Source organism: Zymoseptoria tritici, chromosome 9 (genome assembly GCF_000219625.1).
Source record: "Zymoseptoria tritici IPO323 chromosome 9, whole genome shotgun sequence".
NCBI lineage: Eukaryota > Fungi > Ascomycota > Dothideomycetes > Mycosphaerellales > Mycosphaerellaceae > Zymoseptoria > Zymoseptoria tritici.
This window is the reverse complement of record NC_018210.1, coordinates 1,954,320-1,978,715: the sequence shown is the minus strand read 5'-3', so window position 1 is coordinate 1,978,715 and position 24,396 is coordinate 1,954,320. Positions and strand designations below refer to the sequence as shown.

General features: G+C 49.0%; 6 protein-coding genes across 6 annotated transcripts; 4 read left to right on the top strand and 2 right to left on the bottom strand.

The window, feature by feature from the left end:
- Window positions 1-140: 140 nt before the first annotated feature.
- Window positions 141-1,999, top strand: MYCGRDRAFT_110888 (uncharacterized protein; the record flags this gene model as incomplete). The annotated part of the gene is made up of 2 exons (XM_003849527.1): window positions 141-1,596; window positions 1,761-1,999. The coding sequence occupies 2 exons, from the start codon at window positions 231-233 to the stop codon at window positions 1,997-1,999; spliced, it is 1,605 nt and encodes a 534-aa protein (XP_003849575.1).
- Window positions 2,000-2,255: 256 nt separating this feature from the next.
- Window positions 2,256-3,246, bottom strand: MYCGRDRAFT_110887 (uncharacterized protein; the record flags this gene model as incomplete). The annotated part of the gene is made up of 3 exons (XM_003849488.1): window positions 2,256-2,282; window positions 2,345-3,097; window positions 3,153-3,246. The coding sequence occupies 3 exons, from the start codon at window positions 3,222-3,224 to the stop codon at window positions 2,256-2,258; spliced, it is 852 nt and encodes a 283-aa protein (XP_003849536.1).
- A 1,026-nt stretch (window positions 3,247-4,272) lies between these two features.
- MYCGRDRAFT_110886 (uncharacterized protein) lies at window positions 4,273-4,977 on the bottom strand (the record flags this gene model as incomplete). The annotated part of the gene is made up of 1 exon (XM_003849487.1): window positions 4,273-4,977. The coding sequence occupies one exon, from the start codon at window positions 4,957-4,959 to the stop codon at window positions 4,273-4,275; it is 687 nt and encodes a 228-aa protein (XP_003849535.1).
- Window positions 4,978-5,218: 241 nt separating this feature from the next.
- On the top strand, window positions 5,219-5,981 carry MYCGRDRAFT_87635 (uncharacterized protein; the record flags this gene model as incomplete). The annotated part of the gene is made up of 3 exons (XM_003849528.1): window positions 5,219-5,646; window positions 5,706-5,845; window positions 5,896-5,981. The coding sequence occupies 3 exons, from the start codon at window positions 5,219-5,221 to the stop codon at window positions 5,979-5,981; spliced, it is 654 nt and encodes a 217-aa protein (XP_003849576.1).
- Window positions 5,982-6,706: 725 nt separating this feature from the next.
- On the top strand, window positions 6,707-8,163 carry MYCGRDRAFT_95960 (uncharacterized protein; the record flags this gene model as incomplete). Its single annotated transcript, XM_003849529.1, has 2 exons — window positions 6,707-7,974; window positions 8,034-8,163. 2 exons carry the CDS (start codon window positions 6,707-6,709, stop codon window positions 8,161-8,163), a joined length of 1,398 nt encoding a protein of 465 aa, XP_003849577.1.
- A 382-nt stretch (window positions 8,164-8,545) lies between these two features.
- MYCGRDRAFT_110885 (uncharacterized protein) lies at window positions 8,546-13,278 on the top strand (the record flags this gene model as incomplete). The annotated part of the gene is made up of 5 exons (XM_003849530.1): window positions 8,546-8,744; window positions 8,814-9,444; window positions 10,403-10,409; window positions 10,468-11,052; window positions 11,413-13,278. 5 exons carry the CDS (start codon window positions 8,546-8,548, stop codon window positions 13,276-13,278), a joined length of 3,288 nt encoding a protein of 1,095 aa, XP_003849578.1.
- Between the last annotated feature and the right edge of the window lie 11,118 nt (window positions 13,279-24,396).

The window sequence follows — 24,396 nt, the reverse complement described above, 5'->3', positions numbered from 1 at the left end:
TCGTTCCACCACATTGATTCGCCACCACCGCTGGGCGTACCTTGGCACTGCTCCTGCCAGAGGCGTGAAGCTTTGCCATGCCTTCTCTGTTGCGCGTCATGAGACTGCGGCGGGTCCGCCATCAAAGAATTGCCATCGTCGTTGTATACATGGACTACATCCTTGCATCAATGCATTCATTCACTTAAGACGAACCCGGATCCTGGAAGACTGGCAGGGATTCTCACACGATGCAGGGATTTTTCGCGATAGCGGCTGTGCTCGCGGGCTATCTACTCAGCGCGGACGCCATACAACTTGGAATCCCTGACAGCGATCGTGCTCCCAAGGTCGTGCAACAGCATTTATACCGACATCCTGTCGCCGATCCAGTGGAGAGAGATCGAAGGCGATTCCTGCACAAGCGCCAAAATGACAGCGTCAACGCCGTCGATGTACCTTTACGGAACGATCTCTTCCTCTACTACATGAACGTCTCAGTCGGCACGCCACCGCAAGACTTTGAAGTTCACATCGATACCGGAAGCAGCGATCTCTGGTTGAACGTGCCGACCAGCGAGTTCTGCTCTCTCCCCGTGGACCCTTGCACGACCGGCACATACGACGCCAACGCCTCGTCCACATACGAATACGCCAATAGCCTATTCGAGATCCTCTACGTTGACAAAACTACTTCCAACGGCGACTATGCCAGAGACGTCGTCCGACTCACCGATAGCAACGTCTCCCTCCCCGGACAGCAATTCGGCGTTGGCTATGAATCCACCACACAAGACGGCATCTTGGGAATTGGCTACCCTACGAATGAAGTCCAAATCTCCTTTGGTGGCCCTCTCTACGACAATATTCCCGTGAGCATGGTCAAAGAAGGCTACATCAACACTCTCGCGTACAGTCTCTGGCTGAACAACATCGATGCCGATGAAGGCGACATTCTGTTCGGTGGTGTCAACACGGCTAAATATCAAGGGGACCTCGTCTCTCTGCCCGTCATTCCCGACAGAGGCATCTACCGGGAATTCACCATCGAGATGAACAGCCTAGGTCTCAGCGGTGACGAAGAGGCGTTCTCCAGTTCTCCCCTCGAAGTCCACCTCGACTCCGGCGCGAGTCTGACGTATCTGCCCGAAGACGTTACAAATCGTATTTACTCCAGAGTCGGCGCTACCTACGATGCTCGCTATGGTATTAACATCGTCGACTGCGAGGTTGCGAATCAGAACGAGACGATGGACTTTGTCTTCTCCAACATCACGATTAAAGTCCCCATGAGCGAAATGGTGGTGCCGTACGCCAACTTTGGCGCTCAAGAACTCTGCGTGTTTGGGGTGCTTCCGACGATCACATCCTCGCTGGGTAATGAGTACATCATTCTCGGTGATACATTTTTGCGGTCGGCGTATGTGGTGTATGACATGACGAATCATGAGATCTCGTTGGCGCAGACTGTCTTTGGTGTGGATGCGGCGGATGATCAGATTGTGGAGGTTTCGTCGAGTGGAGATGGCAAGCCTGTTGGGACGGGCATTGCGAGTTTTGTTGCTCCTGGAGGAACGACTGGATCAGGGTCGGGAACTGGAACAGGAAGTGGGAATGGTAGTGGAGGCTCGAGTCGGACAGGGGAGAAAGGCGCTGCGTCGAGAGTTGGCGGAGGATTGGGGATGTGTGCATTTGCCTTGGTGGCATGTGTTCTTTCGCTCTGGTAAGACAGTACCGAGCATTCATAGACATAGCATAAGCATAGCGACATGCTGATATAGAGGTAACGACTATCATTTCATCACTGCGATATGTGTCAGCAAGCACGTTGTCTCGCCCTCGCCCTCGCCCTCGCTCTCTCATCACTCTCATCACTCTCGGCCTTCTAGCCGGTCTGCTCGTCCGTGAACAAGCTGATGTACTCACTCCTGCACCGGGTGATCGGAGCTTCAAGAATCACACTGGAATTCGCCTGCTTCTTCTGATGTCACTCCTCGATCGAGTTCGCTCGTGCGGATGATGAACTCGAGGAGCACGGCAAAGTGGGAAACATACCGCAAGACGCAAGACGGCTGACTCCCCAGGATCTCCAGTGGCCAAGATTGCGCAAAGCGAACATGACGGCACGGCGATGCAGAAGTGAAGGAGCAAGTCAGAGAAATTCCGCTTAAATATTCGACTGTCGCAAGGTTGCTATTGCTGCAAGTACTGTTTCTCCTCGAACTCACACATACTCTTCCCATCATCAGCATCAAACCGCCCTTCAATTAGTCTTATCAACCTCCTCCTCCTTCTCCCCAATACTCTTCTTCAAATCAATACAAGCCTGCTGCTCCGGGCTCGGCGGATAAATATCAATAAACACCGCATCCGCACACTGTTCCTGATACTGATTCTTCATCCTCTCCAAACCCTCCCTCTCGTCAATCTTCTTCGCCAAATCAATACACGCCTGCTCCGCCGGTACGGGAGGGAAAATATCCGGCCACACGCGGTCCGCGCATTGATCTTGATACTGCGACCGGTCGTGTTGGAGGGCTTCCTTTTCGCGGATGTCCTTGGAGAGGTCGATACAGGCTTGGTGTTCGGGGGAGGGCGGATATTGCTGGGTCCAGACTTTGTCGGCGCATTGGGTTTGGTACTGCGATTTGTCGTGTTCCAGGGCTTCCTTTTCGCGGATGTCCTTGGAGAGGTCGATGCAGGCTTGGTGTTCGGGGGAGGGCGGATATTGCTGGGTCCAGACTTTGTCGGCGCATTGGGTTTGGTACTGCGATCTGTCGTGTTCCAGGGCTTCCTTTTCGCGGATGTTCTTGTCTAGATCGATGCAGGCTTGGTGTTCGGGGGAGGGCGGATATTGCTGGGTCCACACTTTGTCGGCGCATTGGGTTTGGTACTGCGATCTATCGTGTTCCAGGGCTTCCTTTTCGCGGATTTTCTTGTCCAGGTCGATACAGGCTTGGTGTTCGGGGGAGGGCGGATATTGCTGGGTCCAGACTTTGTCGGCGCATTGGGATTGGTACTGCGATTTCAAGGATTTGAGGGATTGGCCGCAGAACTCTTTGCCGGATTGGTCGACGTAGCAGTCTTTTGATGTTGTTGTACCAGAGTCTTGGTCCTCCTGGATGTGTGGTCAGCTTCGGGATGTTTGAATATGCGATGAGGGTTTTACATACCTGAGTATATGGAGCGGCAAGCACATTGCCTGCGCACAGGGCGAGGAATGCGAGGCTGAGAATGCGCTGCATTTCGTGTTTTGATAGATTGTGGTCGTTCGTGTCGTCAAGAAAGTGGCGGGCTGACCGTCAGCACACTATATACCTGGACATCCGGCCTTCCGCGTCGACTTTCACATTCCAGCATCCCCTGCTCGGCATTACGAAATATCTCTTGGCTGAGCAAGATCATGCGCCACGAACAAGCAATGACCCTGCGGTATACGTGATCGTGGGGGCCAAGGAGCAAGGATGTTTCAGTTGATCCAAGAAGAAAGTTTCTGAATCAACGTCATGGCGCAATGCTGGGGTGATGATGGTTTTGCTATTTTCACCGCCAGCGAGGATGGCCTCTGGTGTACAAGACGAAGCAAAATAGATTGATCATGAGGTAGAGCATTGATCCTATGGTCAAAAGTATTGTTGGAATGCTGGAGTAAGTAGCGCAATCCTACGAGTGCTCATGTTGATCGCTGTCTCAGCTGTCTCATCCACGGTACATGAATGGAAGAGGTGGTATACTCGGGAAACTGCACCCGAGTTCCAGGCATGGCCTCGTGAGTCTTTCCTTGAGCAATCGCGGACTGCTGGAAAATACAGCCGTGGCGGCAACGTCGCCCGTCATTGCAGCTCTCCGTCCGGTACTGTCGCGGGACAGCCAAGCCATGCCGATCATGTCAGGTCGTTATGCTGACCGTGAGTTCGTGAGAATGAATCCCGTATTCTCGAAAGTGGTCGCGGCGAAGCGCGGCTGAGGCGGCATGCACTTAATCGGCCGGGTTGCGACCCAAGACGGCTGCGATTTGCGTGATATCGGGATAGTAACAGAAAGATCGTGTGAAGCGCGGTCGTGTACTTGCGGTCAATGACTCGGTGCCAAGGAGGCGTATGCAGTCTTCAGGCTCGCGGCGGATATATGCGTTGGCTCAAATCCTGCATCCTTCAAGCGTCGAAAGCTCACGGTCCCGCTCCTTCGATGCAGTAAGAGATGAGATCCTGCGGTCAATGCGCAGCAGCAGCTCCCACATTGACGCCCTTGGCTGGATTGTGGGTAGTGCTGGACGATACGCCAGCTCTCGAATCACCTCCAAACCTCCACTTCAACATCAATCTCAGCCTTCTGCACATGACATTGCCATCCAGCAAATTTCGCCATGGGCACGATGCAAAGGCCATCGCCGTCGTCAAGCTGCGATATCATCTGCCGCAGAGCCGTTCTGACTTCACCCTCTTCAGTCTCGTCAGCAAGATCATCGAGGTTCAGCGACAGCTCGTGATCCTGCCAGTTTCTCGAGGCCATTTCGTTCTGCGCCCAAATAATACCATTTTGAGGATCCTTCATCCGGCGGACTGCGAAATAGCTCCAGACACCCGCACTTCGATCACTGACAAACCCCTGATCGTGGCCACTCGCGCTTAGCCGAATGCTTCGTATTCTGACGCCAGCTTCATGGATGTCTCGAAGTGGCGGTGTTGAGACGTAGGCGAAGGGCTCAGCGCCTTGCGGACCGCGACTGTAGGCTGTGTACTTGCGGTCGGATGAGGCGGAGAAGTGAAGGCAGTCGTAGTCGGCATAGTAGAGGATGGTTTTGAGGAGTTCGTCAGGCAAAGATGAAGCTTTCCGTAGGCAGTCTATGGTGGAGTAGATGTGCTGGCGGGTGGAGGGGAAGTGCATGTTTGATGACGATGCTGCGGAGGTGCTGGACGGAGTGGTCATGTTTGAATCGCCTGAGAGCATCCGTGAGAATGTACGGAAGAGCGTGTTCATGGTGGTGACGATGAAGTGAGATACGGTTGAAGATTGATGGTTTGCTGCCTGGTCGTGACAGGGTACAGATCTGAAGCCACTCGACAATAACTCCACTTTACTACGAATTGGGCTAGCTCGTGTATTCTGACGATTAACTTGTTCGAGACCACATCCTTGCCGAAGATCAACGACAATCAAGACCATCAAGAAAATTTGCCTGATCAGGAAGTTGAGATTGCCATGACTTCAACCTCCAATCGAGCTGCATAGACACATGATGGCTGTCAAGACCTCGCCTAGTCCCGCTCGATCCTTCCGGACTGCTTACCTCACCTTGTACAACATCTCTTTCGCCTTGCTCTGGAGCTTTGTGTTCGTCAAAACCGTTCGGAACATTCCTCATGGCCGGCATGCCGTCTTCGCTTCGACAGAGCCGCTCGCTCGCTGGGTGCAGACTCTGACACTCGTGGAAGTCGTTCACTCGGTTGTCGGACTGATACCTTCCCCGCTTGGCACGACTTTCACTCAAGTCGCAACGAGAATCATTCAGGTCTGGCTGATCTGGCGTACATTTCCGGAGACTACAGCGTCAAGTCTGGTCTTCTCATCGCTCTTACTAGCGTGGTCGATCGCGGACACTGTACGCTATGGATACCTGGCTGCGAACTTGCACGGGAAGGCGCCGAAATGGCTTGTCTGGCTGAGGTATGAGGCAGAATGAATTACAGTCATACCTCCAGCACACTCCTGATATGTCCTACCAGGTACTCTCTCTTCATTCCACTGTATCCGATTGGCATTGGTGCAGAGTGGTGGTTGATGTTTCAAGCGGCCAAGCCTGTTGGTGAGATCCATGCGATCTTGCCATACGTCTTCTACTTCTTGCTTGCATTGTACATCCCTGGTGAGTACTGCGTATTGCACATTTCGTACTTCACTAACGGAAAGATGTAGGCTCATATGTGATGTTCACTTACATGCTCAAACAGAGGAAGAAGACACTTGCGAGGAGCTCCAAAAATGCCAGGAGCACGAACTGATTGCAAGCTTCGGAAGGAAGCTCTGAATATGGCAGACTCATTCATGTATCATTTATTGATCCCTCTTAGTATCCGGATTATGCCCTTCTGGAAACCGGCCGAAGCATCGAACATGGCAAGTGTGCCAATCGGGGTGCCGCAGTGAAGGGCTTTGTCTTCACGACACTATCTGCGGCTCCAGCAACAATCTGCTCGCACTTCAGTACTGCTGCGTCTTTCACACGATAGCATTCCTTTCTGACCGCCTTGGCTATTGTCAGGTGTCCTACTCTGCATCGAGGAGACAGAAATTCAACCTTCGCACTGATCGGGGAGATGATCACCATGGGTCCGCTGAGATGGCCATGATTGAATTGGCCAGCATGGGCTATTGCACCGAAGCTTGCGCTAGAACAGCTTCGGCTTTGGCATGGACGACTTCACCTCGTCGACCATGCTCTTTCCGACGATCGTGTCTTACCCGAGCATGATGGAACTCCTCGGCCGCTTCCGGAGTTCACTCGAGGGTGTCACAACATCGAACGACAAGTGAAGCAGATGCACTAAACACATAACACTTGACACTTTCTCCGACACCTTCTGCGAATCTCGCCCTTGCGAAGAGATGACCACCTGCTCCTTGTCCCTCCTCCTCTCGTCGTTCCTCCATCTCTCACCAACTCAACGAGCCAGAAGACCCCAAAATCCAACAGCTTCCACCTCATATCAAAACGTCAAAGTACAACATGCAAGAAGAGTTCGATATCATGCCCACCAACGGCTGGAGTACCGCTCCTGTCAACGTCTCAGGAGTTCATCCGACATACGACCAAACACACCTCCAGGCACCATATCCGAATTACGGCGGGTTCGACTACAACTCTGCAGCAGACGGTGTCTCATACCACGATCAAACCGGCACTGGACTGTTCAACCACAACGGCGACCACTCAGGCTTCACCAACCCATTCCCCAGCACACCACCTGCCACTTCCAGAAAGCTCAAAGTTGACCATGGAACTGCCGAGCATGTAGCCGATGATGACTACACGCCATCTCGCAAGCCGACTCAAAGTCTTCCACGCTCAACTCCTGCGGCACCAACCGGCGTTCCCGCTTTCGACAACTTCTACTCCGCATACCCATCTCAGCATCTCCAAGCTCCTTACGCCACGAGTAACAGAGCTCCACTGCCCACCATCAAAGAAGACGACGAGGATTCTCAGGCCATCTGGACGAACAGGTTCCAGACTGCAGAAGAAGCTGCAAACTACCTCTCGACCCTGCAAGAACCACTCCAACTTCCAGTCCTGACTGGCGACGATGCCGTCTTCTACCAAGCCTTCTTCATGCATGAAGTGGCCGAAGCCGCTTTCAAGGCCATCACGCACAGCTACGGTCCGCCGCCAAAAGGCTGGGATGAGATCAAGCGCTGCTACTACGCCAAACAGCAAGACAACGTCATGGAGAAGATCGTCGAGATATTGCACACCCCACAAGGTCGCAAGACGGCAGAAGCAAGAGTGTTCATGGCAGTGCAGGCGGGTATTGACGCTCACCTCGTTGGCATGCCGGCTTCGCACTTCGGGAAGAGGAAGCGTGGTGCTGGTCGTGTCGGCTACAAAAGCGATGTCAGCTTGATCTGCTCTCAGCGATTGGAAGCTATGAGGTTCGGTATTGAGCAGAACAAGCTCATCGCCTTCGATGTGTTGAATGGAGTGGGTCTCACGGATTTCGCTCGCAATCCGGGCCTGTATCTGGAGAGGAAGTACATCAACGTCAAGAGCAATGGTAACAAGAAGGAGGGTCAACAGCTGTTCAACAAGATGAAGAAGGAGAGTGTGGCGGAGCCGGCTGTGCAGTACGATCAGTTCGCCGGCACTGAGTGGAGTGTGCCGCCATCGCCAGACTCTGGTCCTACGAAGCAGCAGCACCGAGCAGTCTATCCGGAGGACGAAGTCGCAGATGGTCCGTCAGTCAACAACATGTACGGCCAGCTCAGTATCCACGAGAGGTACTGAATATGGGCTGTACATGGCTGGCATTGGACATGGCTTTGCTGTCGTCCTTGAGAGGCGAGGTCGGCAGCAACAAGCAGGACCACGGAGGTGCTGCGGCTTTCTGCTACAGTCTGGAAATTGCGGGAACGAACAAGGCAGGTCGAGAGGATGACTATGCAGGACAAAGAGTGTCTCAGGACTGAAAGACATGGATCAGAATGGACAATTGCGGGAATTTGGACGGACAAAGGGCATGGTTTCAGGCTTGCATTGGATGGAGTTGTGGCGTTACTTTGGTTCTGATGATTGTACAATAGAGCTATCTGCATATCTCTTGTCTGAAGAGCAGTCGATGACAGACTAGACGGCGCCGGAAATGTACAATATCTTCCAAAGACTTTCTCTGCTTGCTGCAGACTTTCCACAAATTAATACTTCTCCACTGGGAGTAACTATTGACCATCGGACACTTTTTGCGCTTCAAATACATCCTATCTCGTAATATTCGCTCAAATTTACCGCTCTCGTTGTATATACACAACTTTCAACCCCGAACTCACACTCACACATTCACTTCACCTCGCCATGGTTTTGCCGGGCGGCGCTATGGGCTGTTTACTTTGCGCTTATCCCGTCCACGCCGCTTGCCGCCCTGGTAACACACGACGCGTGACATCATCAACCACTTCGACTTCATCTCTGTTGACCTTCTTGATGAAGTCTGCGAACTTGTGCAAATCAAACACCTTCGACAGAATACTCAACCTCATCAGAACCATCACGCGTGAGTCTACCCCTGATCTGCGCTCTGCAAAGCTGACCCTGCCCACGTAGTCTACGATGGATTCTCCAGCTTCAATCGAAGAGAGCGGTTCGAGTCGTCGGAAGGCTCGTCAAATGGAGAGGAGCAAGGAGGCAGCGGAGTACGAGTTTTCCGGCCGCTTCACCACGGTGGAGGATGCCATCACTCACATCAGCGCCGGCACGCGCGACGACACCCTGAAGAATGATGATGTCGAAGAGGTGGAGGCAAACCTCGTCGAGTGGTCGAAGCGACTCTTTCGTGCACTGGACCACACTCCAGCCTCAACAAACGACAAATTGAAGGGCAACCAGCAAGCCTTCTACAAGGACGGGCAGGACAACGCCTCTATCGCGATCCACAACCAGATGCGCTCGAAGGAACTTTGCGAGCTGGTCGAAGCTCGCGTCGTGGCAACTGTCGGCGCGGCGATCGCTGTCCATAAGACGGGAATTCCTCGACGTGTGTCTCTGGAACAAGGATCTCGCCGGTCTGGGTTGGCGCCGGAACTGGGTATCACATGCTCAGAACGTCTCGAGCGAATGATTAAGGCCGTGCAAGACAACAAGGCTATCGCGAAGGATGTGGTTGAAGGTGATTTCGAAAAGCTGGTCTCCCCGTTCGAGAGCCATCAACCCAACAATTACATCGATTCCTGGTCCGTATTCACTGCACCAAGTCGGTACACCGCAGAGAGGTCCACAGAGAATGTGGACCCAGTCCCGCGGCGCAACAGCGGAAGATTCCCATGAACGCTGAAAAATCAACACTGAGCACTTCGGACTTGTGGAGGGAAATCGTCGTTGACGAGATAGATGCTAGGAGATTGCGGAATCGTTTGGAAGGTGCATTTTGGAAAAGGATATGCTTGCTCAGCTGTACAATAATGAGAGTCGGTGCGGGCCCGAGATTGGACAATGAAACATGATTGAGCGATCCTAGATGCGTCGTTGAAGCTGAAAGCATGATAGAACAAAGGAACTTTGTGGATCATGGTAGTTTTACATGCATCAGATTGAACGGCAATGCAGTTCATAGCTTGCTGCTCTCATAGTTTGCCTGTAACATTTTCAAACACCGCATGACTTTCTGCACCTGATTGCTCCATTCTGCTTGTTGGAGACATTGCTATTAGCCGCTCCCCGATGGATCACGGACATTAGAGTAGTGTCTGCCCTTCTATAACATCGTTCCAATGACCGCCCCCTTTTATACTCAAAGCAATGACATCCTAGCATGCCCCTGAAGATGGGAAATCCTGCAGAACAAAACTTCTACATAGTCCATGTCCAGCTTGCCCGAGCGCGGCGGGGCAGACGACCTTCCTCGGGGCTCGTTTCTGCGCGCTATAGACTCTCTCCTGCTTGGTACAGATTACGATGCCAGACTTACGTTTACACTTACACATTTACTTTAACTTGCTATAGCTTTAGCGAACGGCGCTAGTAGACTCCTTTCGGCTAGCCTGCTAGCCCCCTAGCAATACACGACGCGAGCGTAAGGGAACGTTACTTGCTGCCGCTACGCGTTAATTAGAATGTTAACATCGAAGTCCATCTAGCCTACGACTTTCTCGTCTTTACATTATCGCGACTTCTTCCTAATACTAATACTATCGCGACTTACAATTCTTGTTACAGACTTAAGGTAAACACTACCCTTTTATTGCTTATACAACGCCTTTGCTAACCTCTCCCTCCTCTAGAAGAAGCAATCCACTCCTACGCGCAAGCTACGAGGAACGATAGCAGATCCCAGCTGGCTGCTAGATTTCGACAATCCGGATGACACAGAAGGAGATGAAGCACGATTCGACGGGGGTCAAGGAATAGTTTACGACAATTCAATCGCAACTCACGGGGGAAGCGGAACGTACCTGCCACTCACACGCGTGGACAACAGCAGCGAATCGAGACACGCCAACCATCAACAAGGCCAGTACATCCACGACCGACCGCATGCCAACGACTCTTCGACGCAATGGAGAAGCACGCCCGCACCTCAGCGAAAAGATAGCATGATGGATAATTCAGCGTCTACAAAGCCCAATGGATCATCACGAAACACTTCATCCACCGTCAACTCTAAGCCGAAGAAGACCTCAGGGGTCCAGGGACAAGCTCCACCCGTCGTGAAGTACAACGACGCATCCGAACATCAGTATGGCGGAAGCTTTGGAGCGCCTGGTGTAGCTCGCTCCCACATCGATGGTCGCTGCACAATCCCGGAAGTCAAGAACGATAACGCAGACCAGGTGGAACTCGACCGACGTTCCTCGGGGCTCGCTTTTGTACGCTATAGACTCTCTCCTGCTTAGTGCAGATCACGATGCCAGACTTACGTTCACACTTACACATTCACTTCGACTTGCTATAGCTTTGGCGAACAGCGCTAGCGGACCCCTTTCGGCTAGCTTGCTGCCTCCCTAGCAACACACGACGCGAGCGTAAGGAACGTCACTTGCTAGCGCTACGCGTTAATTAGAATGTTAACATCGAAGTCTAACTAGCCTACGACCTCTTTCTTCCTCTATTATCGCGACTTCTTCTCCCTAACACTAACGCGACCTGCGATTCTTGTTAAGGACTTAAGGTAAATATCAGCCTTCCCTTGTTAACACAACGCCTTTACTAACCTCTCTTACCTATAGAAGAAGCAATCTACTCCTGTGCGCAAGCTGCAAGGAACGATAGCAGACCCCAGCTGGCTGCTGGATTTCGACGATGTGAATGGCACAGGAGGCGATGAAGTGCAGCGATCCAACGGCCAGGAAGTACCACAATACGACAATACGATGCACACACTCTCAAGCGGAGATGATGAGCATCCGACCGGAGCCTATCAATCCAACCAAAGCACCATCGATCGAGGACTCCACGAAAGCTACGATCAACAAAGCGCCACTGGACATATCACACGTAATGAAGCCGTGATGGAGACTCAGCGACACAGCGCCACCATGAATGCTTCACAATCTGCTTCATACCCACCGATAGCAACGCCAACTACCGCCCTCCAAGCAAATGTCCCCAAGAATGAACCGAAAGGCCGCCGTCCGACTCCGCTGGTTACCAAAGAAGCAGCAGCCGCCAACTACACATTCTCCGGGAAGTTCAACACGCCAGGTGCAGCGCGCACTCATCTCGATGGGCGATGCACGACTGTTACGGTGCAGCAAGACGATCATCAGCAGGTGGAGCTCGACTTTGATGCTGGCGTGAAGCGACTCTTCGAAGCGTTGACACATGCCCATGACCCATCACCAGAGTCACTCACCCCCGGACTAGAGAAGTACTACGCAAGCAACCAGGTCGATGCCGCCACGAGACTGCACAATCGCATGAGTACTCTGGAGATGTGCGAGTTGGTCGAAGCTTACGCTGGAGCAACCGTTGCAGCTATCCTTTCGGTGCACAAGAACGGCGTGCCGCGACGTGTCTTCCTTGAGCGCAGTCTTGCCACCAGAGCTGGTCTGAAGCCTGAGATGAAGATCAAGTGCTCACAGCGCTTGGAATTGGTGGTGAAGGCGGTCAAGGAGAACAAGATCGTTGCCGAAGATGTAATTCACGGAGACTACGATGAGCTTGTTCGCTCCCCGTCGGCTTACCTTAAGCGGAAAATTGCGTACGTCAACAGCAATGGGAAGAAAAAGGTCAAGGCGGATGGAAAAAAGGGCGAACCAGCAGCAGGCGATGCCCTCCTCCAGCACGGACCGCGTGTGAACACGCCAACTCCTCGCGCACTCGGTCCGGCTCCTCGCTTGAACCCTCCAATGCCCACCGCTTTCAAGCCCGCGGCTCCGACTCCACTGCACGAGCATATGGAACCTTGCAGTTCTCTCGGAGCCCAGTACTCGAGATATGATGACGGTCCATCTGTGCCAAAGAAACGCCGCCGAGACCATCCCAACGACAGCACTCGCTTTGACTCACCCTTCAACGTCGCGACTGGACCAAGCGACTCCTCCTCCGCATCTCCTGACACAAACCTCAATGGGCACGAGAACGCATTCGGCAACTCTCCATATGGAATGGAGTTGCCGAACTTCAACACAAGCAATGAAGGATTCGGCAGTTCAGCACCGACGGACTTCGGCGGGACGCAATCCTTGGCTCAGTCTCAGCGCCCTTTCTACGATACCTTCCCGGTGGGGCCTTTCGATCATAATCCATATCCCGATTTCTCGTTTTCTTACATCAGCCCACAAGCCGGAGCTATGCAGACATCGTCATCTCTTGCTCAGCCCGCAGCTTTCGAGGGCCCTCCAGCACACCGCAATGGCGATCATGCCCCCTACTCGTTTCTCGCTTCTTTAAACCAGTCAGCTCAAATTCCCGGCGTATCCTTCTCCTCGCGACCAGCGTTCACCGACAGCATGCTTGAATCGATGCCGGCCTATTCCACAGGGGCTACGGAGATGCTTGGTGAATATAGGATGAATGACCAAGCGGCGCTGAACACGATGCAACGCCGCGATGGACAGAGCCGCGGAACCCGCTCCAAGAAGCAGTCATGAGCTGAGAGGTTCTCCACATGGCGACACAAATCCCATTGAACGATGAGAGCAGATGAAATCGTCTGCTTGGCCTTGAATGTACAGAGATACAGGATGCGTTGCGAACGTGTGGGTGTTGGTGTACATGAATGTTGCAAAGGGAGGTGTGGGAAGAGATTTTGGATGAAGTGATCAGAGAAGCTGCGCTTGCTGGGCCTTTGGCTTTGTCCCGAACATATTGAGTGTTGGATGGGCTGTATGTTCCAACGCGGTCTACGGGTATCAAGCACAGCTCGGGTTCTCGCCATTTAGGGGATTCTAGATAGTAGTAGCAGGAATTCCGATCACCACGTTCGGCCATGAAATGATGTGTTCGACATCACAAGCAAGTAGTATCTTTGACATAGACAGTACTGAGTCTTCTGTTAGTAGAGAGTCACGCCAGCTTTGCCTGGCGGCCACCAACCTATCTGCTACATATCGCCTCGTATCGCCTCGTATCGCTATAAATATGCGGTAAGACTTCTATGTAAGAAGTTCTATTAATAACGAAGACCGATTATCGTCCGTTAGACATGTACTACATGCTTTTTCTAGCGAGGTGTAGCGCTATACTTAAACTTTAGCGATGCTAAAACCCTCGAGAAGTATTGCCGTAATCCGCTACGACTATATCTCGCGTCTATTAAGAAGAATCAATACTCGCTATTACCCGGGTAATGCGGCTAGCACTAATTATAGGACCGCTACTACTAAGAGTAATAGAAGTAGTTATAGCTATATCGGCTCTAGGCCTCTAATATAAGCTAAGTATTACTCGTTAGAGTAGATATAGAAGCTAAATATTTAAAGTAATAAGATAGCTACTATTATAAGTCTACTACGAAGAGTAATAATAGTATATATAGAGCTATATACGCTCTAAGTCTCTAATATAAGCTAAGTTTTACTCTTTAGAAAGAATATATAACCTAAGGTTATTAACTAATAAGATATTGTTTGTTTGTTTGTTTGTTTGTTCCATTTACGTCCTTTCGGAGTCCAAGACTATGTAGGACGGCCTTGTAAGCAAGGCAGTAGATCTATTTACAATCAAATTCTTTCAGTATTCTTTAACCTTAGGGGAAACCCCGTGCCTAAGGCAAAATGCCAAAGGACTTTGAAAGCAGCGCAAAACAAAGGAAATCCAACGAGTGTCGTATAGCCGGGGCTGCAGAATTTTCGTGCCAAGCTTTTTGCAGAATTTTCAGCGGATCCTTCCGCTTCGCACGCACGCACGCTGCAAATTCGAAACGCAGTGCAAAAGCAGTGCAAAATGCCGTACAAAAGCAGTGCAAAATGCCGTGCAAAAGAGCAGCTGTCCAACTCGCTATCTTCTCTCGTCCTCAATATGCCTTTGTGGAATCGTATGCTGCCTTCTAGCGCATACAACTACGCAGGTTGATCGCAGAGTTATAGGTTCCACCAAGTCCTGTCTCTTTGAAGTGTTTCGGTTCGGATTTCGAGGAGGTGCGCGTATAGGGCAGAGTGGATTGCTTCTTCTTCTTCTTGTTTGTAGCGTTTGTAGCGTAGAGGGCGTTCGAATCGTGCTGTTGTTCTGTAGCTTGTGTTTCAATGGGAGGCGTACCTCCAGGTCGTGTTGTTGTTGTAAGGGAAGAGGGATCGACGGCCTCTCCAATCCTCCGGAGGAAACTTGGCTCTGCAACGACAGTATCGTCGCAGGTTCGTAGCCGGCACCACGTACAGGTGTTCCTCGTCGCCGACCTAACTAATAAGATAGCTAATACTAGAAGTCTACTAGTAAGAGTAATAATAGTAAATATAGCTACAGAAACTCTAGAATTTTAATATAAGCTAAGTATTACTCTTAAGAGGGGATATATAATCTAAATATTGAAATTAATAAAATAACTAATACTTTAAGTCTACTAGTAAGAGTAATAACCGTAAATTTAGCTATAGAGACCCTAGATCTTTAATAAAAGCTAAGTATTACTCTTAAGAAGGAGCGTAAACCCTAACTATTTAATATAAGGTAATAGCTACTATTAGAAGTCTACTACTAAGGGTAATAATAGTGTAAGGGTCTGAACCGAAGTTGCGCACAAAGGTCCAGATCCGAATGTATGAAATTCTAAAGCTACCGAAAAGAAGATCTATGTAGAACAACGGAACGTCGAGTATAAGCTGTGTGTGCGCGTAGCGTCGCTTGGCGCATACGTGGCCTTCCAGTCGGCTAAAAGGAAGCTTGTTCCCGATTCGGCCTAGTAGATTTCTGAACCGGCGTTCGTCCGTTGGGCGTTAGCCTAGGCATCGGCACAGCTAATATAGCCTTAGGCACTAGCCTCTGACAATACCCCCCCCCCCCCCCCCCATCCCTACCCCCAATCGCAAAACCGATGTAACTATTAAATCCGCCTTAAAATTCCACCCTATTCCTGGAAATCCAGCTCCGTTACCTCCTAACCTGCTAATCTTATACTCTGCAGCTTATAAAAAGCCGGAGGTAAAGGGTCTATTCCACTTAGCTATTTAACCTCCGGGAAATTGGGTATATATTTTTCAGGAATCTGCATGTGCTTAGATTTACACGTTCTTAAGACGCCTTATATAATCTACTAGTCGACAACGTCTAGGCCGATAACGAAGCGGCTAATAGACATAGTAGCCTAACGGCTAGCTATTTAGGGTGCGCATAGAAGCAGTTCGGCTAACCCTGTATCGCAAGCAGGGTTATACTCTATATGTTACTATATGCGCTATTGCGTTATATAGGTCCTCTATTCTATAATGCTCCTCTTAAACTTGTAGGTTTTACCCGATTAGGAAGTCGCAGACTTCTAAGTGCTTTATTGTACAGTCGATACGGTTTACTACAAGTTTAAGAAGGGGAAGACTTAAATCTTTTGCGAGATTCTTATCTTTTGTCGAAGGAAGAGGGTCGAGTCTAGTACACCGCGAGCGCGGTGTCGTAGTTTTATATCGTACGATAGATAAACAGGTATCTAGTAGTCGTATCTAGTATCTAGTAGTCGTATCTAGTATCCGGTAAAGGTAAGGGCCTATAACAAAGAACCGGACTAAGGAGTCTAACATCGCGTAGTTTAAGGTTATATAGGACTGTCTACCGTATTCGCGTCGCCGTAGAGCGTTTCGAAACGCTCGAGAGCTACTGTATCCTTAAACTCGCGCAAAGGTTCCTAAGTAGGTCGGTCGTAACCTACCTACTTAACAAGAGCCTCTCGGCGATAGCCGCGGCCGACGCGCCTCGTACGATAGCGTAGAAGAGCCTCTATACCGTATTCTTCGTCTCCCGCATCGTTAAGAATCGCGGCAGGCTGCGAATCCGTAACGACCTAGGACGGAAGCGCATCGTTATGTACTAATCGTAAGAGTAACGTATAAAACCTCGGATAAATACCGCGAGGAACATCGAGCTCGACGAAGTAGGGCATACTCTCGAAAGTACGGACAACTGTATACTTCGCGTAAATTTAGTTAAGCTTCTTTGTAGGCCGGTCCGTCTTACTGTTCCGAAGTAAGAGCTAGACCTTATCCCCGACCTTGTACTTAGTAGCGACGTTCCGGGACTAGTTTGCATAGTACTCCTACTACTGCTAGGCTACGGCTATTACTAAAGTAGCGAACTCGCGAGCCTGTTATAGCTTAGTAACGATATGCGTACCTTCTTTATAAGGGTTCCGAGGCGACTCGATAGTGTCGGAAATAGTCTCGATCGTACGCGGGTAGTACCTGTATATAAGGAAGAAGGGAGAGACCTGCGTCGTAGAGGGTACGCGCGAATCTAAGGCGATCTGTACGAGCGAGAGCTACTTACCCCAATCGCCTTAATTATAGCTAACGAATGCCCGCAAGTAGGTCTCGACTTCCTAGTTTCGTCGTTTAGTAGAACCGTCGGTCTCTGGGTAGTATGCGGTAGATAGTCGCCGAACGATACCTAACTGCTCGTATACTTCTTTCTAGAGGGCGTTAACGAATTAAACACCTCGATCCGACGTAATACTAGTAGGTAGCTAGTATATGCCGACGTAGCGTTCGATAAAGAGCTCTACGACGCCCCTAGCGTCGAACTAGCCGGGAGGGACTCGTAAGAGCATAGTGCCTTTCCCGAGGCGATCCGTAATAATAAGGAGGGTAGTAGCGCCGTCCTCCTCGTTAGGCGCTAGGTCTGTAACAAAGTCTATTAATATCTCTATCCAAATGCGCTCCGGGATCGGTAAGGGACGTAATAGCCTACGTCGCTTCTCTCTCTAGATAGTAGTCTGCCTGTACGTAGTATAGTTTTGTACGAACTTACGTACTTCGGCGTTTATTCCCGGCTAGAAGAACTGTCGAGATAGAAAGTCGATCGTAGTATCGCGTCCGGTATGTCTACTAAGGACCGAGTCGTACGTCGTTTAGATAACCCTTATCGTTAGCGGTTCGAAGAGAGGTAGCCAGATCCGTTCTCGAAAGCGAAGTAGGCCGTCCTATATATCGCATTCCCCGATAGAGAGCTTAAAGTTAAGATCTATAGGGAACGCCTGTTAACCTTGTTTAACGGCCTCGAGTGCGCGTAAGTAACTATTTCCGTATAGTAGCGAGAAAGCGTCTATCTAAAGCTATAATAACTCGGTATCGTCCGGGAAGGGAGAAGTAGGCGTAGATAGCTCGGCGGGGAAGGCCTTTAGGCTAGAGTCGAGTAAGATTCCCTCTCGACTACGTAGCCTATCGTCTAATTCGTCTCGCGGCATATCCTACTCCCGTTAAGATAACGCATCCGGGACGGTAGCTTATTTTCTAGGGCGATAAACTAACAACATACGGAAGGGCGCGAGGAACTCGCTCTATCGGATTTAGCGTTCGTTAAGAGACTTCTTAATAAAGAAAGGCTCGAGGTTCTTATAATCCGTAAGGACCTCAAATTCGTGCTTTAGTCCGCGTAGTTCCGAATTCTATTCCTTTAAACACTTAACGATAGCTAAGAGTTCTTTGTCGTAGATGTTATAGTTAATCTCGGTAATAGCGTATCGCTGCGAGAAGAACGCTACCGGTCGCTAAGTCTATAGTGCTATATCGAATTAATGTAGTATACCGCCTGTCGCCTAGCCTAAAGAGTCGGGCTCGACTCGCGTCTTCTTGTCCAGGTCGTAGCTCGCTAGGACAGGCCTGTAGATAAAAGCGTCCTTAATATCCTCGAAAGCCTTGTCCTATTCGTCTCCCTAACAAAAGCCTATCGTCTTCTTCGTAAGATTAGTAAGAGGGCGAACGAGATTACTATACTTACGGATAAACATCCTATAGTAATTAGCGAACCTAAGGAACGAGCGGACTCCGCGAATAGTTAGGGGTCTATCCTAGTCCCGGATAGCCTGTACCTTCGCGGGGTCTATTCGTACGCCGATACCTACTTCGACGATATATCCTAGGTACTTTGTAGTACGAGTCTCGAACTCGCACTTCGATATATCTAGGACAAGCTCGCTATCCTTAATGCGTTATAAAACCTGCGTTACCTTCTCCCGGTAGTCGGCAAGGGTACCGGAAGAGAAGATAAGGATATCGTCGATATAGGCTATACAAAAGTTGTCGAGTAAGTCGCGTAGGATCTAGTTTAGATACCGTTAGAAGGTAGCCGGCGTACTAGTAAGACTAAAGGGGCAAACGTTCTACTCGAACAAGCCGTAGCGGGTACGGAAAGTAGTCTTCTATTCCTCGCCTTTAGTAATACAGATCCGATAAAATGCGGTAGAAACGTCGAGCTTCGTAAGCTACTTAGCTTTACTAAGAGACGTAAGCGTCTCTTAGATAAGTAGGAGGGGAAAACAGTCCTTTAAAGTAATAGCGTTTAGTCTATAGTAGTCGACATAGAAACGAAGGCCGCCGCCGGGTTTCTTAGCAAAAAGAACCGGCGTAGCGGTAGGGGACTTGCTATACTAAATATAGCCCTTCTCGAGGAGCGAGTATAGTTCCTTCCGGAGGACTAAAAGCTCGTCCCGGGTTATATTATAGAGAGGGCCCTAGGGAGGTTTGCTAGGTTTCCTATTACTATCGGTAGTAAGTAGGATCTCGTAGTTAAATCTAGGTCGATACGGAGGTAGCTGCTCTCCTTCCTAGATAAAGGCATATATCTAGGGGCGGTAGTATTTAGGAAGCTTCTTAACAATGTCCTTATAAGTAAGGGCTTTCTTCGTACGTAACGCCTTCTCGATGTCTTTAAGGGAGGCGGCAAAGATAGTAATATCTCGTTTCCGAGATAACCGAGCAAGGTATCTAAAGGCAGCTCTACTAACGGCCTTAGCCTTCGTAGAACCTATTAGCCGTATCTTGTAAGGTATCGAAAAACCGTCGAGAAGGAACTCGAGACAGTTCGTCGACTCGATAACTTGTGCACTCTTATAAAAGAGATAGGGCCTTCCGAGAATAAGGTCCTCTTATAGGTCGGGTACGGCGTAAGCAAACACTGTAGACTTATGCCCGCCGACATTAAGAGAGAACTTAGTAACAAAAGAGATTCCCTTCTTCTACGAGGGGGATCCTTGCGCGCCGATAACCTTCCGTCTTAGAATAGGAATCTGCAAGAGCCGGAGTCTCTTAACTAACTGTTCGTTTATTAGATAATACGATTAGCTGCTGTTGTCGATAAGAGAGAATTAAAGTGCGTCGTCGTTAATAATAGCGGAAGTATAGAAAAGAGATCGTTCTATTTTTGTATCTCGAAAGATATTCTACTCTGCTTCTACTTATATCTAACTCTGCCTCTGTAGACGACTTGTCGTAGAGGCTACTCGTTTTCCGATACCGAGTTGTTGTCTTCTTCTAGAAAGACTTCCCGTATCTCGCGCTCGGCCTTACTAACTATAGCTTATATAGCGTTCGGGTTTCGGGCGGCAAGATAGGTATAGTCGGCAATAAGGTGCCCTTTTATCCTATAACGGAGATAAAGGCCTTGTTCCCTTCGAGCCTGTATTGTCTCTCTCGTAACCTACTTTGCTCTCTTCTTGTTACTTAACTCGACTCGGTTAGATTAAGTCGGTTCCTAATCTATTTCGTCTTTCGATTCTCGCGGTAGGGTCGCCCGTAACCCTGTTAATAGTAGGGTCGCTCGTAACCCTGTCGATAGTAGGGTCGCCTATAACCCTGTCGATAGTAGGGTCGCCCGGGGAGCAGAGGGTCTAGATATATTCGACCGAAAACGAAGGTTTGCAAGCGATCCGCCGATAGTAAGAAGGTTTCTCGTAAAGGTTAAGTACTTGTCCGGCGGGTTTAAGGCAAACGGGAGCAATGCCTTACGCATCTCTTCGTTAAGAGAGTTCTCGAGAAGGGTAATCTAAATACCTTCGAGCTTCGGGTCCGATTCCGTGTCCGGCGAGAGGGTCTTAGCTATTCCCGCATTAGCGAGAACTACCTCGAATCGAGGTAGGTAGGTCGCGATAGGTTCGTTGTCGCCCTATTATATCCTTAAGAGGGTTTGTAGTGCTCGTCGTTGCTAGTTTATGTCGCTGTAGATACTATTTAGGTACTCGAGGAAATTGTTCGCGTTACCTTACCCGAGTCGGAGAGCGTTCTCGATAGTTGTTCTTGCTATTCTCGCCATACTCTCTTTGAGCCTACTTGTTAAGTAGAGGAATTAGTCGAAGTCCCTACTAATAGCTACTTTATCGACAGCGAGCTTCGATAAGGTAGCGAGGTGCTAGTCTTCCTATTCTAATCTTTTGCCGCTAAAGGTCTGTAGCGTCGGGAGACGCTCTTTCGGGCGTCTTAGTGCATATTCGTCGTTCGTGTTTATTATGTTCGTCGTGTTTATATCCGCCGTTGTTGTTTCGATTATTTCCAGGGCGAGTCTAGAGCTACTCGCTTCCGGCGTCCGTTGTACTAGTCGTTTTCCGGCTCGTTTAAGACGTATCTCGAGTTCGCGTTATACTGCCTCGAGTTCGCGTCGTACTATCTCGAGTTCGCGTTGTGCGAGCTCGTTAGCTCGATGTCGTTTGTTATATATAGCTTCGGTCTCTACGATAGCGGCGCGATATTCGTTTCGAATCTGCTCTATCTCTGCAGTAAGCTACGCCTAAAGTTCAGGCGGTATTTCCGTCGAGGGATCTATTCGATAGCGAGCTTTAGAAAATATAAGAGTCTAAACCGAAGTTGCGCACAAAGGTCCAGATCCGAATATATAAAATTCTAAAGCTACCAAAAAGAAGATCTATCTAGAACAACGGAACGTCGAGTATAAGCTATATGTGCGCGTAGCGTCGCTTAGCGCATACGTGGCCTTCTAGTCGGCCGAAAGGAAGCTTGTTCCCGATTCGGCCTAGTAGATTTCTAAACCGGCGTTCGTCCGTTGGGCGTTAGCCTAGGCATCGGCACAGCCGATGCAGCCTCAGGCACCAGCCTCTGACAATGTAAATATAGGTAAAATAGCTTAAGGGCTTTAATATAAGCTAAATATTACTCTTAAGAGATAGAGTATAACCTAAATATTTAAAGTAATAAGGTAACGTCTACTAAGAATCTACTACGAAGAGTAATATAGATATATATAGCTAATTCGGCTCTAGATCTTTAAGATAATCTATATATTACTCTTAAGAGAATATATCTAGTTCTAATATTTAAAGTAATATAATAGCTATTACTAGAAGTCGACTACGGAGGGTAATAGTAGTAAATATAACTATATAGGCCTTAGGCCTTTTATATAAGCCTAGTATTACTTCTTAGATAATATTTAGATCTTATATATTTAGAGTAATAAGATAACGTCTACAAAGAATCTACTACTAAGAGTAATAATAATAGATCTAGGTATATAGGCCTTAGGCCTCTTATATAAGCTAAGTATTACTCGTTAGAGTAGATATAGAAGCTAAATATTTAAATTAATAAGATAACTACTATTATAAGTCTACTACGAAGAGTAATATTAGTATATATAGCTACGTATACTCTAGGTTTCTAATATATACTAAGTATTACTCTTAAGAGAGGATATATTACCTAAGAATATTTTAACTAATAAGATGTAAGGGACTAGCGCCCTTTCTATAACACGTGGCGCAACCCCGTACTTCGTCTTAGTAGCCTACATCCTTTTCTACGCTTACCGCGAAGTTTCGGGCTACTTCCTTATCGAACTTGCTATATCTAATATAGACTCTAAACTCTCGTATATATATTGTTTACCCGTAATATTAAGTTCGATCTACTCGATACAACTCCTACTATAAACGATATAACGGATAATAGCGTAAATCCTTCGGGATCCGGTAACGTTAATCCGGAGGAGCCGAGTATACCCGATCTATAAACGTTCCTCTAGTAACTATATATACGTCAAAATGCAATGTAGGTAGAGCTAGAACATTAGCGGAACGCTATTAATCGGGCGGAAGCCAAGCGGAATGTACTATAGCCGGCAGCCGAGACTAGAGGAGCCCTAGTAGATCTAGCGGCCCCTTCTATAAACGACCTAATTCAAGCACTAACCTAGGCGATCTCCGGTCGACCGGCCGCGGGCTACGACTTAAAACCCTCGGGCCCTAAGGGTTAGAAGCTAATAGCCTAGGACGGGAAGTCGAGTACTTTCCGAGACTATCTACTACGGCTAAGAAGCTCCTTTCGAGTACGTGCCGGCCTAAAACTAACGCTCCCCGACCCGTACTACTAGGACGCTATCTACGACACCCTCCCTTATAAGGAGAGATCTCGCATACGTTATTTCTAGGAGTCGGGAGGAGCGAACAAAGCACGGGACCCCGAGGCTTTCTTTACGCGACTCGAAGAGGTCTTCGGCGATAGTAGAGAGGCCTTAAACGTATTAGAAGAGCTTATAAACCTCCGGTATAAACTTAGTTAGCTATAGTACGACTACTAGCTAAGATTTAACGATCTCCTACTTAGTGCCGGCGGAGCGAGCTAGAAAGACGAGGTCTAGATTAGATACCTAAAACACACCTTTTTAAACCCCGTAAAGACATATACTACCTCTATCGTAAACATTAAGGACTATAACGATTATACAGAGGAGGTCGAGCGGGTAATAACTAATCTAGAGGCTACTAACTAGTTTAAGGCTACTAACAAAAAGTAGAAAGAGAAGAATAAGGATACTATTTCTTCTATACTAGTAACCGCGCGCCCTTAGGGTAGGAGCACCTCGAGAGCACGGGTAGACGCCGATAGAGATACTATTATAACCCCGGCCTAGACGAGCGGGAATCGCTTAAGAAGCTAAGGAAGTCGGAATAGTAACGCTAGAGGGAAGTAGAGAGCAAAGTAGGTCGACGACGTAGAAAGAGAGCGACGCCGACAGAAGAGACTCTACTTCCGCTATAGAGCGGACAGACACTATAGACGCGAATGTCCCTACGCCGTAGTAACGCTACCCGCTAGAATAAACACGGTCCGCGCGGGACCGGTTCTAAAGGACGATAAAGAGGAGTCGGATTCCGTAGAGACGGGAAAAGACTAACTCCTTCCCGAAGTGCTAGGGTAGGAGACGGTATAGCCGTAGTAATAATAGTAGGCTAGGAGGCGTTTAAAAGTAGGATAAACGGTACCCTAATCTATAGCGACGTAGTCCTAGAAGAAACCTTCGGGACCTTTGCCCTAATCGACGAAGAATATTAATGCTACGCTACTATTAACAGAGACCTAGCTAAAGGCCTCGGGCTTAGCTTAGTTAGCGATAAGAAGAGAGGCGTTAAGGGCGCTACTACGTCTATACGTAACTCGCAGATTAAGGGAGTCGTCGCGTTCCGGATAGGAGTAAGCGGATATACCTAGTTAGTATATACTTACGTCGTACCTAACTTAGCCTTCCCTCTAATCCTCGGGAACCCCTAGAAGGCGTATAATAAGATCCGGACTATACTAGAGAAACACCGGTTCTATTATAGTGTCGCTAATAAATAGGTAGAAGAAGGGAGGAACTATAAGGAGATTAAGAACTCTAGTAGCTTTGTAGCAGCTGCTATAGCTTTAGTCGAGGACGTTAAGAAGACACTTTAGGATGCTAAGTAGCTTATAACCCTCGCTATAGCGACAGTTTAGGATATCTAGAAATCCTTAGAAGTAAAGGAGCCCCTAATAGATAAGTAGCTTAAGAGTAGGCTCCCCCCGGAGCTTTATAACATGCTA